The sequence below is a fragment of the Caretta caretta genome, chromosome 4 (genome assembly GCF_965140235.1).
Source record: "Caretta caretta isolate rCarCar2 chromosome 4, rCarCar1.hap1, whole genome shotgun sequence".
In the NCBI taxonomy this organism is placed as follows: domain Eukaryota; kingdom Metazoa; phylum Chordata; order Testudines; family Cheloniidae; genus Caretta; species Caretta caretta.
This window is the reverse complement of record NC_134209.1, coordinates 100,559,342-100,576,363: the sequence shown is the minus strand read 5'-3', so window position 1 is coordinate 100,576,363 and position 17,022 is coordinate 100,559,342. Positions and strand designations below refer to the sequence as shown.

The 17,022-nt window shown below is 40.9% G+C and overlaps 1 protein-coding gene across 3 annotated transcripts in view; it reads left to right on the top strand.

The window, feature by feature from the left end:
* PDGFRA (platelet derived growth factor receptor alpha) overlaps window positions 1–17,022 on the top strand; it is a 47,902-nt gene that overhangs the window by 15,566 nt on the left and 15,314 nt on the right. For all 3 annotated transcript variants that reach the window (XM_048848281.2, XM_048848280.2, XM_048848282.2), the window contains exons 4-13: window positions 1,634–1,897; window positions 2,064–2,194; window positions 3,607–3,778; window positions 3,882–4,071; window positions 5,713–5,828; window positions 7,621–7,747; window positions 8,774–8,967; window positions 9,479–9,573; window positions 9,681–9,813; window positions 15,727–15,831. In XM_048848281.2, the coding sequence (XP_048704238.1) occupies window positions 1,634–1,897; window positions 2,064–2,194; window positions 3,607–3,778; window positions 3,882–4,071; window positions 5,713–5,828; window positions 7,621–7,747; window positions 8,774–8,967; window positions 9,479–9,573; window positions 9,681–9,813; window positions 15,727–15,831 (1,527 nt within the window). The remainder of the gene's footprint in view (window positions 1–1,633; window positions 1,898–2,063; window positions 2,195–3,606; window positions 3,779–3,881; window positions 4,072–5,712; window positions 5,829–7,620; window positions 7,748–8,773; window positions 8,968–9,478; window positions 9,574–9,680; window positions 9,814–15,726; window positions 15,832–17,022) is intronic.

The window sequence follows — 17,022 nt, the reverse complement described above, 5'->3', positions numbered from 1 at the left end:
CTAAACCATGTGCAACAACCATAGTTAATGACACCTAAGTAACATGGTGATGGATATGTAGATACAGATATGTAGCTAGAAATATTTTTAAATAATGTAATTTAGCTGAAAACCAATCCAATCAATGTCTTTGGTTTCTAATACTTTTTATTTTATGGCGGGGCAGAAGAGAGGAGGGAGAAGAACATTTTATAAAATGAATGTTTCAGGAACTCTTGCCATTGATTACAGGGGCTCTAAGATTAAAGTTGAAAAAGAATTAGAATAAAAGAAGGAAGTGATGGGTGACTGAAATGGGGAGACTGGGGTTCTCTCACCTTGGATTCCTCTCTACAACCAAGTTTCAGAGTAGCAGCCGTGTTAGTCTGTATCCGCAAAGAGAAAAGGAGGACTTGTGGCACCTTAGAGACTAACAAATTTATTTGAACATAAGCTTTCGTGAGCTGTAGTTCATGAAAGCTTATGCTCAAATAAATTTGTTAGTCTCTAAGATGCTACAAGTCCTCCTTTTCTCGCTACAATATTTCAACATCATGTGCTTTATTTACAATGTGCTATACAAGGGCTTGTTCCCCGTAGCTTAAGGCTTTTACCTCCTCTCCAGATACAGGATGTGAGGGAGGAGAGCTGTCACCTCCCTGAGATCATGGACTTCTCTAGCCCTTCCATCCTCTTCCTGTCTCTCTCTTCACTGTTGTCAGTTGATAAGCTGAATCACCTTGTTAATTGGTTAATCACCTGATGCTTAATCTATTATCTCATCAATTTGCCCCATGTGGGGGCTCTTACAAAGTGCACTGAGTGGGGAGTCAGCCTTAGGCCACATTGACACTAGCAAGCTTTATAGAGGCACAGCTGTACCAATGCAGCTGTGCTGCTGTAAGATCGCTTGCGTAGCCACTCTATGCGGATGGGAGAGCTTGTCCATGCTGGTGCTTCCATCGGGGTAACTTATGTTGTTCATGGAGGTGTTTTTTCACACCCCTGAACAAATTAAGTTATAGCAACAAAAGAGGTAGTGTAGTCATGTCCTTAGGCTATTCATGCTCTAGTACAGTGATTTGTACATCTCCTTTTTGTGTGCACCAGTTAATGTAGATTTAAAATACAAATCAAGACCCATGAGCTGGAAAATGGGACTTTTAGGTCCAAATTCTACCCTGAAGGTTTTGCTGGAAATTGTTGTCAGTGGGGTATGGGCAACAATTTTCACACCTAAACATTAGTGATTTTCTGGCTTTTTGCCTTTTGCCTGTGAATAGCATTGTCGGAAAACTCCACTAGATCAGTGTCTAAAGGAAATAATAACACTTCCCTTTTTCCTGGAGGTCTTAAACTTCCCAGTCTGGTACATTTCTGTTACATAGGATCCTGACTACTAGTTGGACTACTGGGATGTCTTCTTACATGTCTTATCAGATGGCAAATGTCATTATGGTGAGAGTGTGTCAACTCTGTGTGTGACTTTAACATAGTTGTGGTTTTACATATGATAAAGGAAATTGCTGGAAAAGTAAAGAAACAAAGTATATTCATTTCTATCAAGGTGCATAATTATCTGCTGGTGTCTCCATTCTTGTATTATGGACACATTAAAAATGATATAATGTAAAAATACTTATCTTTTTTACAGATCCAGAAATGCCCTTCGTTCCTCTGCTACCAGAGGATCAATTCATCCTAGTAGAAGATGGTGATTCCACCATTATCCCTTGTCGTACAAGTGACCCTAATGCTCAAGTAGCTTTAATTGACAGTGAAGCCAAGGTTGTATATGCCTATTATGACAGCAAACAAGGTTTCCTAGGAAATTTTCCTGCAGGCTCATACACGTGCCAAACAACTGTTAAAGGAATGGAGTTCAAGTCAGATCAGTTTTTCATCTACATTTTGAAAGGTACTCTTTCTCATTTTTTAAAGGAGGGTAAAAATATTGAGCCTGATTCTCTTCTTGCTTACACCATAATTGCGTAAACGAAATTGGAATCTAGCCCTTGAAGTCCACCATTCGTATACTGCACATGGTTTTTAAACTTGGTGCACTCTCTTTCTTTTTCCCTCAGCTACTTCAGAGCTGCCAGTTGAGATTGAGGCCCTTAAAACTGTATATAAAACAGGCGAAAAGATTGTTGTAACTTGTGTGGTCTTTGACAACGAGGTGGTTAATTTACAGTGGAATTATCCAGGGAAAGTGGTAAATATCTTGTTTTGTTTCTGCATAATTATAATTATCAGTTGGTGAGGAATATGGGGATGTGAAGGGGTCAGCTCTTCACTGTTAGAACGAGGACAGAGGAAGAGAGAAAACAGAACCGTTTCTTTTATTTTCAGGTTATCACTACAGAAAATTAGTATCAGGTGTTAGAATTCATGTTAGTAAGTATGCAAAGCATTCGAGGGAGATGAGGGGTGACTGGGAACATAAGAAGTTATCAGGGAGTGGGACTGTAGCACTGAAGGTATAAAGCTCTGTGAATTTATGCTCTAGAAAACCTGGTGGGAAAAAAATGGAATGTTCTGGAAATGTGTCCAAATGTCTGCATATAACACTGGTGGTGAAGTGAATCTGACTCTAAAAATGACTCTCTTCAAGACGTAGTCTCAGATGGGCTGATTTTTCTCAGTTACACTGGTGTAAATTAGGAGTAACTCAGTTAAAGTCAGTGGAATTACACTAATGAAAACCTGTTGTGAGAGGAGAATCAGTCCTAAATTCTCGTAACATGTTTTCTGAAGTGAAGGTTTCTCTTCAGTGAAATCCCGTTTATAGTCAGTGCTCCACATATAGTGTGATTGTGCTGCTGTGTAAAAGGTCTGATAATTGTGGGTTATTGTAAAGTTGCAGAATAATTGTGACTCAGAAATGCAGCTTTCATTTAAAAAAATTCAAGAGCCTGAAAAAAACCCTCTACTTCCTATAGGAAGGTTTCATTTTATTTTCAGTTTTACATATTCATAACCTCAGTCTCCTGCCAATCATTCTAGTTTCACACAATCCCCAACATATTTTTGGTTCCCATCCCTCAACATGCAGGTGCTGTATTCCCTTTTGAACATTTTTATTCTCAGCTGAACACCCCCCTCACTTCCCGCTCTTGCCAATGAATTATTCTCTGAATTAGCGCACACCGAACGTAGGAATTAGGAAATGGGCATAATCTGTCAGGAAAAAGGTATTAAGAATTCACCTCACCTTGTGGGAATTTATCAAAGAATATTCAGAACCAAAATCAACAGCATCACCACCAAAGCCAAAGGATACGCTCCCTTAGCTTGCTTTAGCACTAAAAGGCTCTTTCAAGCTCTCCACCTAATTTTTAGATGGTACTTTACTCCAAGTGCACAACATATGCAGTTTTTAACCTACTCACCCTTTGGTAGTTGGCTCCAAAATTGTGTATTCTTATGGGCACACCTGCTGCATCCATGTCTGAAAATTTGTCCCTAACTGATTAAGCCATTCTTTTTGAATATGGAATTTGGACCATATAGCGGTAACTCTTTCTTTGCTCTCCTTTAAATGGTACCGTAATTCTTTTATACTGTATTTATTTCCTGCAGCTGGGTTGTTTAGATAAGATTTTTTTCCCTCTCTCCAAAACACAGAAAGAAAAAGGTGTGATAAAAGTTGATGACATTAAAGTTCCATCCCAGAAGCTGGTTTACACTTTGACTATTCCTGAGGCTTCAGTGAAAGATACCGGGGATTATGAATGTACGGCCCGACATGCAACCAAGGAGGTTAAAGAAAATAAGAGAGTAGTCATTACAGTTCATGGTACAGTCCAATTTTAGTATCCAAAAATTGTTAGCATGCTGGCAAATACCATGTTTGAAATAAAGTGAGTAGCATTATTTATGTGAATCTGTATCATTTACAGATAAAGGATTCATTCATCTGGATCCCCAATTTAGCCCTTTGGAAGCTGTCAATTTACATGAGGTCAAAAATTTTGTAGTGGATGTGCAGGCGTACCCAGCTCCAAAAATGTTCTGGCTGAAGGACAATGTGACTCTGACTGAGAATCTTACAGAGATTGTTACCAGCTCAAACAAGATCAATGAGACAAGGTAAAGAAAGGTCTTGCCAAGATGACAATCTGAATTTCTCTTCCAGAAACCTTGTGATTTCATTTTGTCAAATCTATGACTAGAATTTGGTGAGAAAAACCAAGACATAATATATACAACCTCATCTTCCTTGCCTTGCTATAGCCTTTCATCATCCCCTTCTCTTTGACATCCTGTCCTCCATGGACTTCCATGTCACTGTCCCCTCTTGATTCTCTTCCTGCCTTTCCTACTGTTCTTTAAGTGTCTCCTTTGGGGGCATTGCATTCCCACTCCTCCTCTTCATTGGAGTCTGTCAAGGCTCTTTCTTTCCACCCATCCTCTTCTCCTTTATGCCCTATACTTGGGTAGCCTCACTCTCTTACATAATTTTAACTATCATTTCTCTGGTGGCAATTCTCAGATATACTTCTCCTATTATGGTTCATTCTCATATCTCTCACTGTGTCTCTGATAGCTCACCTTGGATGGCTTGCAGTCAACTCAAGCTTATCAAACCAAACCAAGCTCATAATTTTTCCTTCACACATTGTGCCTTTATTTCATTTTCTACTGCTGTTGACAATGTTATCATTTTTCTGTCACCTAGAAATATAACCTGGGAAGCATCTTTGATTCCTTTTTCCTCTTTCCCTCCGCATTCTACTGCTGCTTTCTACACAGCATTCATAGATTCAAAAGCCAGAAAGGACCACTGTGTTCATCTCGTCTGACCTCCTGTATAACACAAGCCATAGAACTTCCCCAAAATAATTCCTAGAGCAGATCTTTTAGAAAGACATCCAATCTTAATTTAAAAATTGTCAGTGATGGAGAATCCACTGTGACCCTTGGTAAATTGTCCCAGTGGTTAATTACTCTCATAGTTGAACATTTACACCTTATTTCCAGTCTGAATTTGTCTAGCTTTAACTTCCAACCATTGGATCATGTTATACGTTTCTCTGCTAGATTAAAGAGCCCATTATTAAATATTTGTTCCACATGTAGATATTTATAGACTATAATAAAGTCACTCCTTAACTTTCTCTTTGTTAAGCTCAATAGATTGAACTCTTTGAGTCTATCACTATAAGGTGTGTTTTCTAACCTTTTAATCATTTTTGAAGCTTTTCTCTGAACTCTCTGCAATTTATCAACATCCTGCTTGAATTGTTTGTACCAGAACTAGACACTTTATTCCAGCAGCAGCCAAATATATATAAAAAACTCCCTCATTTTCTATCCTATCAGCTAATTCACTTGTCCAACTTGTAATCATCTGCCACCTTGACTACTGCAACCTTCTCCAATCTTACTACAGTCCTGTCTTCTGGATACTAACCTGGCCCCTCACCAGTCTTTCCAAAATGCTGCTCCCAAAATAATCTCTTGGTCATCATTTTGATCACACCAATGCCCTTTCTAAATCCCTGCTGGATATAATAATGCTTGCTTGCTTCTCATATGACAGAATTAATTAACATTTGAACAGAACTTTGATAGGAAGAGCACTATAGAAATGCAAAGTATCACTACATTATAGCCACCATATACCTACATTAAATAAATAGATTTTCTACTAAAAATTATTTGATTTTTTGGATTAATTTATTCTTATGTTCTGTAAAATAATGTGTACAAAATCTCTTGTTTCTGTAGGGTCCAAAGTATATTAAAACTGATTCGGGCCAAGGAAGAAGACAGTGGAGATTATACTTTGGTTGCTGAAAATGGAGAAGAGACTAAAAGCTATACTTTCTCATTGCTAATACAAGGTAAGCGTATCAAGAACCCTATTGGACTGGGCAGAGGTAGCCGTAGACAGCAAAGACTTAACTCCATTTAAACAACGGGTGTCCTGCTAATCTACAGGTATACTAGAATGAAAGGCCTGGAAGCCAGGAATGGCTGTGTTCTAATCCTGACTTTGACTTCTTCACTGGCCTTGTGCGAGTAGTTTCATCTCCCTGCCTAGCCTGAGTTACTCCATCTACAAAATGGGGATGACATTTATTAAGCTACCTCACAAGGGATTGCTTTGAAGACAAAGAGTGCTAAGTGTTATGATTTCAGCAGCAAATTAGTTTGGCTGCTTCCCTGCCACGTAGCTTACTAACACAAGACTAGCTGATTGGCTGGAGCTGGATTGGTGTTTTCCAAGAGTAGTTCCTACTGGGTAGGTCAATTGTACTGACTGGTCACTCAGGTAAGACCCTTAGGAACAACAGTTCACCTTTTGCCACTCCACACTTACACAGTTTATCATCCTCTGCAGAAGAAGCACATTGTGGAAACAATATTTCCAGTACTGCTGGTCCCCAAAGTTCAAAATAATGAGTCAGATCCGTCAAAATCATGAGTTTATTTGCAACTTTTTTGGTCTAACTTTTGATTTTTGAACTCGCTCTTCCATGCCAGTGTGTGTGTGGCAGTTACAGTGTCACCAACTCTCCCAAATTTATAAAGTGAGGTGACTTTGGTCCCCTTTGCAGGAGTTCTCACTGGCTGCCTGATGGTGTGGAGCTTCCAGCTTCTCCCCAGACCCAAAATTCTAACTAATTACATCAGCCCCACATCTGCCCATCCGTCAGTCCAGCAATTAATTACCTCCCAGCCACCACATCAGTTCTGCCCCTTACCCAACTCCCACATCAATTCTGTCTCCCTCAACCCAACACCTGCTGTTCCCCTAGCCTCACCTCTGCTCCTTTTACAGCTCCAGAGGTTCTTTACCCCACCCCTCACCCTCTTCCCATGTCCAGGCTGAGTGTTGCATGGATGGCGAGGAGAACGGGGAAGGAGCAGAGAGTAGCCTGACCCAGTTTTCACAAGGAGGGAAGGGAGAAAGGAGCAGAGACACCCTGAGGTGCTGAGTGCTTTCTGCTCCCTCCTCCTGCGAAAATGGTATCGGATTCTCCCTCTCTTCCCTCCCCTACCTGAAAAGTCCTCTTGGCTCCTGAGGGGAGGCCGGAGAGCTCTGGCTGCTTCCTGTAGGCGCGCCCATGTAACAAATAAGTAATAGTAATAGGGATATTGCTAAATGGCTGAGTTCTGGGAGGTAGGTGGGAGGGGTCTCCTCTGGTTTTCTCTGTATTTTTCATCTTTACTCTCCCTGTGCTCTCAAATGAGGCTGAGTAGGGAAGGATAAGGCTCCCTCTGCATCCAGACAGAGACATTCAAATTGCCACCCAGCTGGTGTCTCTCAGGAGCAATGTGAGGCTCTTAAGCTCTCTCTATGCCCCAGGACCAAGCATACCCCTTCCACAGCGCCCCCTTCTGTGACTGTGCTGTAGCCTGGGCCCTGTTCTCCCCTGCAGGATATAAGTAACTTTCATCAAAGTCAATCTGAGTTAGTCATATCCTTCAGGGGAAAATCAGGCTCTGGAGAGCAAGCAAAGAGCTTAGGGCCCAGACTTGGATTCCCTGAGGAGCAGAGCAATGTGCTGTTGCAAGGCTGTTGGCCAGACAAATGACAGCAATTTTAAACATCTGTCCTGTTCCATTTGTAATTCTAACCCAAATAAAGGGGGGGGAAATTCTAACATGCTCTTTTCAATTCATTTCTAGTGTCAGCTTCAATTCTAGACCTGGTGGATGATCACCACGGCTCTGGAGGGGGACAGACGGTCCAATGCTTGGCAAAAGGGACGCCTTTCCCTGACGTGGAATGGCTGATATGCAAGGACATTAAAAAGTAAGAAAAACAGATGTGCCTTTATCTCCAAATGTGAACGTTTTTCCTTGACCAACGTAATTTCAGCTCGTGACACACATTCCTTATCAGCCCTCTGGAAACTATGATTCTGGTTCGTCTCGCCAAAGTGACAAGTTGTTTATGCTTCATCAGCATATGGATGGGGTGGGGGTTAATATCATTCCTACTGATTTTGTCCTGTAGAACACATACACTGTATCTATTTAACAGGTTTCTCTAAGATCTGGTTCCTAATTAGTGATGAGTGAGCCTCAGGGAAGTTCAGATGAGCAAGTCAGATGCTTGTCCACATATCTTTTGAGGCTTTCCTGCCATCTCCTGAACAGACTCATCTATCCCATTACTCTTTCACACACTCCCCCATCCGCCCTTCTTCCTGCAACTGAGCCCACCACATATAATATTTTTTACATTCAAAGTGTGTTAGAAATGTTAACTAATTCATCCCCTCACATTTGTTGATCTAGTTCTGGGGTCACCCCTTCTCCCCCTCCTCTGGAGATAATCGCACAGAGAGACAACAAGCTTGGTGGGGCCCAGCAGCCCTGGTAACCTCGGAGATGCTTTCTGTTGTCGTTATACCCACATTTCACGCTACTGTCTGGGATTTCCCCCTCTCTTCTCTCCCAAAGAAATCTGTGGAGCACTGGGGGCTTCAGAGGCCAGCCATGAATTCTGGGGTCTAGTGAGAAAGCCCCGGAGCAATGCAAAGTTTGGACTAAGCAACAGTGGGCTGCTGGGCTCCATTACTGGTGCTTCAAAGGTGGTAGTAGTGCTGGAAGGGATCAGAAACTCATTGAATCTAGGAGGCGGGGAGCCAGAGCATTGTCAGGAAGTGGGTACAGACTTAAACATCTTTGGTCCTTTTCTTTTTGGTCCTTAAAATAATTCTTGCCAGGGAAAGGGAGTAGGGAAAGGGTGCTTAGGGTGATCCTCACTTTGTTTACGCTTGCTCATCCATACATAAATCTGACGTCTATATTCATGGTTATTCGATTTCTGCAGATGCAGTAATGATACCTCATGGATGCTTCTGACTAACAACATCTCAGATATACACATGGAGGCTCATCAGGTTGATAAGGACCAGGTGGAAAGCCAGGTGACCTTCCAAAAGGTAGAAGAAACCCTGGTAGTACGGTGCATGGCGAGGAACACTCTTGGTGCCGTTACTCGGGAACTGAAGCTTGTGGCGCCCAGTGAGTTAACTTTGTCACTCCTGAGAGATTTAAATAGCCATTTCAAACTCCCCCTCAAATAAACCCAATCAAATCTGGAAATAATTATGCAGTGTGAATGTCTAATAGGTAAAACACCAGCTCTTTGAAAGTAAATAATGATGAAAACAGATTTGGCAGCTCTTCCCCAGAAGTTTGAACAAGAGCCATTCTCCAGGTCTTAATTCTGAATCCATCTTTCCCATATTATGTGGTTCCATGATCCATCTCTTCATTTTAGTTACTCATGGCCATGGAAGTCTCTTCCAGGCAACCACTGTTGTTGTTCCTGAAATAGGAAGGCAGGGTTATTATAGGCAGTGAATGACTTAATGCCCCCTGCCTCTGGAGACTGCACTTTTCACATCTGCAGTGCACAAGAACTTTGATGGCAAAGGAGGTGGGAGTCTTACTGTCACCTACAAACTCAGGCCTCTGTCATAACTCTCTGCATGGAGGCAAATCTAAACTGAGGCCTTTTCTTTTACTTCAGCATTGCGATCAGAATTAACTGTGGCTGCAGCAGTCCTAGTGTTAATAGTGATTGTGATTATTTCACTGATTGTCCTGGTCATCATATGGAAACAGGTAACTTAAAATATGTAATTTCTATACTGAATTGAATTAGTGAACTGACCCATTCTTAAATCAGGCATGAGCCTGACAATTTATGTTTCATTTATTGTGCACGGCAGAAACCAAGGTATGAGATAAGATGGAGAGTCATTGAGTCCATCAGCCCTGATGGCCATGAGTACATTTATGTGGACCCAATGCAACTGCCCTATGACTCAAGATGGGAGTTTCCTAGAGATGGATTAGTACTTGGTAAGAACTTTGAGATCCTCTTCTTTTGTAGAGATAAGAAGTTGATTTAATGCATGTGGGGAATCAGAGCTCTTGATCTGCACTCATTGGGTGAGCTCTGTGAAGAGCCAAACTGTTGCAGATAAAGTCTGTTTATATGGAAAGAACTTTCTATGTTGCTAAATGGAATGACAATTCTATGCCATCCAGTATTAATAGAATTCTTAACCTGGTATATAAACAAAACCAGAAAAGTCTTGCAAAACATCTAGAAATCAGAATGTCCTGGCAACTATATACTATGCCCAAGTGTGCTTGATCATGTCACCCTCTAGTGTCTGGACCATAGACCATATAAACCCTAATACTGTTAAAGTTCATGGAAATTCTCCTTTAGTGGCATTGGTAGGCGCTTCGCATTTGAGAACAGAAAGTGCCAGGACAACTGTGAATCTCTGTGGCCATGGCTGGCAATACAGCTGATAACCATTATGTTCTGTGCTGATGCAGAATCTTTACAAATTTATTAACAAACAAACAAACAAACTGATTTTTCATGGAAAATTATTCTGAATACAACAAAAATACATCTATCTACCTACCTATTTTAGCTCCTTGACTTTCCTCCGAAATCCTCTTCTCTCTCCTATTTTTGTCCCATCACCATCCTCCCTGATACCCAGGCTTGAAACCTGGGGCCATGTTTGACTTCTACCTCTCCTTCTCCTCTCACATCCAAGCTTATTCCATAATATTTCTGAGATCCACATTTTTCTCTTTCCAGACAGCAAAGCTCTCTCCTGTCTTGATTGCTGTAACCTCTTTGTCTTTGGCCTTCCTTCTCTCCACAGGGCCCCTCAAGACCCTACAAAACTGTCACTGTCTCTTCAGTCTTTCCTTTGGCTATCCCTGCTTTACTGCCTCAAGTTCAAGCTCATTGTCCTTGCTTTCAAGGGTCTGTGGAACTGTCCCTGCCTACTTATCTGCCTGTATCTCTCCTCATGCTACCCATTGACCACTCTTCTCTACCAGAGATGTCTGCCTTGAGCCCCGTACTTTAGTGTCTCCTATATTCCTCTTCCACCCTGCTTCACACATAGTGCCTTCCCCAAAAGGTTTGTCAGTCCATTAGCCTCTCCTTCCCTCCCTAAATTCCTGCCTTACGATTCAATTCTGCTGAGATGCCCACAAGAAGTGAGTCAGCAATGGCATTTTTATATTATAAGACATTTATTAGTTCTGTGTGTAGACACCCAATGTAATATGGAAGTAGTTATGCAGTTTTATTAAAATATTTTAAAATGATAAATACATGATGTCAAATGCCATTGCCACATAAACTTATTTCTGTGAACCCTGCCTTTCTTCTTTCCACCCTGTTTTGCTGTTTTGTTGTCTCTTTGTCACGTCTCATGTGGAATTCAATTATAAGCTCTTCAGGGCAGGGCTCTTGTACCATTATAGGTGACCTGTAAATACCCAGCACAATTCTGGGTAGCGTGGTATAACAAATAATTGTCTGCCTGCCTGCCTCTTTCTCTCTCTCTCTCCTATTTATCTATAGCATCTTAAGCATTTCTAACATCCCCATTATGGAGGTATCTATGCACCAAATAATACACAAACACAAGTGAAGAAAATCATGAAAGGCATTTTTGTTTGATACACTTTACAAAATATGTTCTATTTCTATTTCCTCTTGTGTGAGTCAATATAATCAAAAGCAGTTCTTGCCGGAGAGAGGATTTCTGTTGATTCTCAAGTGAATGTATCTGATTCAGAAATAAATTCAGTTAATTAAATTTGCTCTGCTAACTGCAGACCAAACCATGGTGGATACTTATGGGAATTATTTGACTACATCCCTGGCTTTGATTATCTGTATAAAACAAATATTGGAACTGGGTTGTTAACAGTCCACCACAGTAATTTTTGTCTCTCTTTGACTCATCAGCATCAGTTTACTTCAATGCATTCTTGTTTATGAGTAAATTTAGGAAGGTTAACTTTAGAAAATGGCACTGTATGTTCTTATAGCAATCTGGATAGCACAAGTATTTTTCTTGACATGCTGAATATACATTCATCATATATGTCTTTCTTATGAGGCAGTTTCATCATACAGGCCATATTCTGCCCTCATTTATGCCAGTGAACCCCATTGACTTTACTGGTATGATGGGATCTTTTTTTTTTTTTCAAATGGAATTTCTGCTATTCTATCAGTTAGCTAGCAATGCAGTAACTTACTGAAAAGGTTATCCAAAGCCTTTAGGAAAATTTGGGGATGTGGCTTAGCTGGTGTTGTTCCTTTAATGTGTATACTTCCTCTTCTAGCTGTGTGAGCCAGCCAGCATCCTTCTACCTGCTTTACAGGCCGGTCGTATCTGGAGTGCAATACCATGCTAGGTGACCATAGTCAGCTTTTGGGTTACTGGAGTATCAGTTGACTAGAATTCAATAAACTGAGGTTGCACTGACAATTTTGCTTTGTTCTTGTTCCCGCAATGTATTACAGTGCCAGAGTGTGAGTCGCCCAAGGCTGACTCATCACTCCTTGCTCTTTGGAAGCATCCCCACCTGGGGTAAATTGAGGAGGTAATAATTTAAGTTCTCAGTGATTAACTAATTAGCTGGGTGATTCAGCTCATCAGCTGGAATTTACCCTTAAAAAGGAAAGGCAAGAAGAGCCCAGGGTAGAAGGCTGTGCCTTCAGGCCAAAGAAGCCCAAGATTTCAGAGAAGTGAGAGCTCTTCTTTGCCCTGTGCCTTGGTAGTAGATGAAGACTTGGGGAGAAGTTATGCTATGGGGAACAAACATTTATAGAGCACATTGTAAATAAAGCACTGGGTGATGAATTTGCCACTCGTGTGCGTGAGGACTGTTTGCAATAAAAATCCCAGGGGAGGGAACCCTGTTTTGTGAAAATAACATATAATGATGGTGCTTAGATACTATAGACATGATGAGCTAGGACTACCTGAGAGAGAGAAATTATACTGCAATAATCTGATTAATGTGTTTGAACACCACTACCCTCTGCTGGACATAATCGGAACTGCCCTGCTATGTGTCATAGGCCTTCCACTGTTAATAGCTAATTGACATTCGTCTTTCCCTGAAGTGGTAGGGAATAATGTTTTTGAGTACCAAGATTTGAATTCTATCCCTGCTGGTCCTGTGGATTTCTGAAGGGCCATGGTGTATGACATAGTGACACTCATGATCTCCTAGATGGCCACTGATTTGCCACAATAGTCTTATTAAAAATCCAGTGCCACTTTGACTGCTGAAGCCAGACAGACTCATTATTAATGGCTTTGCTCTCATTCCCAGACTACCAACAAGATTTAAAAATATGGCTGTCAAGAGAGTAAAAAAAAGTAATCGTGCTGTTAAACAATAATAGAATGCCATTTATTTAAATATTTTTGGATGTTTTCCTACATTTTAAAATATATTAATTCAGCTACAGCACAGAATACGAGTGTATAGTGCTCATTTATATTTATTTTTATTACAAATATTTGCACTCTAAAAAACAAAAGAAATATTATTTTTCAATTCACCTCATACAAGTACTGTAGTGCAATCTCTTTATCATGAAAGTTGAACTTGCAAATGTAGAATTATGTACAAAAAATAACTACACTCAAAAATAAAAAATGTAAAACTTTAGAGACTACATGTCCACTGAGTCCTACTTCTTGTTCAGCCAATCGCTCAGACAGACAAGTCTGACTGATAATGCTGCCTGCTTCTTGTTTACAATGTCACCTGAAAGAGAGAACAACTGTTCATGTGGCATTGTTGTAGCTGGTGTCACAAGACTTTGTGGCTGGTCACGTCTGGCTGTTTGGGGAGGCACAGCCTCCCCTCACAGGCCCTCCGTACAATTTCCGAAACCCGAAAAGTTTTCCCGCCAAAAAGTTTTCCCGCTCCTCGGGCCAAAAAGCTTTCCCGCCCCTGATGTAGAGAAATAGAAGAATTCATTCTCCAGGGCTGTTACTCTGGCACCTTTATAGTAAAAATAAAAGAAAATGTATAGTCTAATTGGGGGTTGCCAGTCAAGGTCTCTGTACCAATAGCATAAGGAGCTTTGCTCTGTGGCAGATGCAACATCCAGCTCTAAGCAGTTAACTCCCACCTGATATCAAAATGCAAGTGTAAAAGACATGGGGAGCAGGACTTAAAAAAATACGTGAAGAGGGGGTGAAAAGGGGAAATAATAATTCCCTGACATTCAGGAAGTGCTCCCACTGTTCTCCACAAGCCCCCAGATTTAGCGGAGATGCCAATGAGGGGAAGCCCTTCGCATGCTCACTTTACGATATGATTGTGGGCGGAATTGGAGAGTGCAGATGACAAGATGAAACCGCACCAGCAGCATGTTTTAAGGGGCTGCATCCTGCCATGTGGTTCACAGATCTGCAATCTGAAAATGTTCCATTGCTAAATTACACACTTAGGATGGCGGAAACTTTGTAGGAAGCTTCTCACATCCTGACTGGTAAGGGAACCTATTGGTGCATAGGAAGCTGAGAGAAAAAATTCTCATATTGTTTTGTCACCAAGTTGTGAGAGACCTTAGGAAGGATTATAGTTAGGCCAGCACTGACCAGTTTTGAAAATCCCATCTTTCCTGTCTATTTTGGTGATACATGCATTTTTTGGCTGGAATTTTCATATAGGAGTTGGTCTATTAATTACAGATAGGCCATGTACTGTGGTTAAGATAAACAGTAGCTTCTCCGGAAGCATCATCTCCAGAAGCGCAGGAGAGGGCAGGTGCAATATATGGCAGATATGTATAAATCACATGAACATTAAATGTTGCAATGTTGTATTTCCTGATAAGAACGGAAACCATCTGACCTTTTATTTGTACTGTTAGTAAAAAAAAAAAAAAAATGTGATCAGGAATGTGATCACATACTGACATCTGCAATTTATGAAATCCATGGAATTTACTAATGTGGGTGTGTTTTTGCATGTGGCATATTTCATTAAAAGTCTGCCTCAAGCCTTCATATCCGTTCCATACACAATTCTTCCCCGTACTGAATCCACAACAGAAGACAGAATACGCTAATTCACAATTTTTGTCTGAACTGATTTGTGGCCAGAATAAAGTGGGTTAAACATGGGCTGTGTTAATACAGCACTTGGAAACTGTCATAAAATCTATTCCTGCATCTGAAACACATTTGTATATTAAACTTCAGAGGACTTTTCCCTCATGTGTAATCCACATATATTTTAACTTCTCTCAGATTGTTGATAGTCCCTGCTTTTGTATTCTTAAACTGAGCTGGTACCACCATCAAATCTATCCTATTGTTAGAGCGTGGACATAACGATCTAAGGCACTCTGCTGACTGTCCTTTAGGTTGATAGTTCTGTATGACATGATAACTAATGACAGTAATGGCATCAAACTGATGATGGAGAGTCAAATTCAGCTATGGGGTAAGCAGGCACAACTCAGCTGAAGTCAGTTACACCACAGCAGAATTTGGAACAGAGAATTTAGATTAGACATTAGGAAATCAATGTTCTATAGTTAAAAGTGTTCAGCCAAAGGATTAGGGTAGTGGACAAGCATGATTTAAACAGGGAGTTTCAGTGATGTCACCTCCTGCCCTACAAGCTGATTAATAATGTGCTCTTGTCCTCTTGTTTACTTGGCTTTCTTTAGGAATATTATTAAATCCAAGCAATTCTTTTTAATTTCTTGTCCTTTTCTGCTTAATTGATTTTTATTGGTGATAGGAGCAGACATTAATAATAATAATAGTTTTGGATGAATAAGTATGCTCAGTCTGCATAAATAACAACACATACCAGCAGCATTACATAAAGCGCAATGGCAGCAGAAACTGAGATAAGCTATCGTGCAACTGTTCATTGAACAACAAACTCTATTGTCTGTAGGTCGAATCCTTGGTTCAGGCGCGTTTGGGAAAGTTGTTGAAGGAACTGCATATGGATTAAGTCGCTCTCAGCCAGTGATGAAGGTAGCTGTGAAAATGCTGAAACGTAAGTGATCCTCATGGTGTCAGTATCCAAGCCAGGTGCGTCAAGCTGATGCAGGATTATTAGCATTGTCTTAATTTGTATTTATAATTTATCCCTACATATTAGAAGATTCTATCTTAATTGCATTGGCTTAGACATCATGATAACTCAGAAAGTTTGGAAAAGGATTAATAATCATCATCTTTCTGAACAGATTAAAATGATACCATGGTGCAACTAAGTAGAATCAGTCAGGTTCTCAGCAAGAGTAGATCACTTGAGTTCCACTGAGACTAAATCAGCTTATGCTATCCGAGGAGCTGACCCCAATGACTTTAAAAGACATTTAAAATTAATGTCTACAGCATAAATGTGGTAATGTTCATCCTTCACACAGGAAAGAGCTACATTAGCGGTAAAAAGAGTAATAAACATTTGGAATCTAATATCTCTATTTTTGTAAGTATTTCTCATAGTGGTGCTCTGACATGAGCATAGAAGTCTGGTGGTTAGCACTTGCGTATATAAATCTTACAAGACCGATTGGTTGGTGCAAGATTGGAGGGATTGGACAGAAGGATTGTGGGCCCCTGATCCTAGGACTGTCTGGCTGCCAGTCTGAACCTGCATAAAAGAGACTTGCCGCAGGGCTGCCCTACTTTATTCCAGTTTCCAATGGCCCCCAAGGGCCATTTCAGCCAGCAGGTGCTGTCAGGGAGTAGGGATGCTCAGCAGGGAGCTTCTAAAGAGGCTCTGTCAGGGCTTAATTTGTGCCAGGGCTTGCCAGGGCTGAGCCCCAGCACCTCTGGGCTTGGCAGTCCATAGACCCTGGGTTTGCCGTGCCAGTTATGAAAATAAAACATCTCTTGAGCCCCAGCACCTAACTGCTTGAGCCTGACACCTCTTTCATTACAAATTAAGCACTGGTCTCTGTGCCACTTGGAGGTTCACCCACCCATGGATGAATCCCCAAAGGGTCAGCTAACCTGGGATTATGACTGCTTCGTACCACAAAGAAGGGCAAACAGAATGGGCCCACTAGTGAATTGGATCAATTGAGTCTTTATTAGTGACTAGTACTTCTCATTAGACCTTCAGAAATGCCATCACCAGATAAAGTGCAAAGCCCTCCTTAAGTGGCCTCCGTATAAATGTTTAAACCAAGCAAGCAATGTATCATATTCAATAGTTGTATTAACTGAATGATATTAA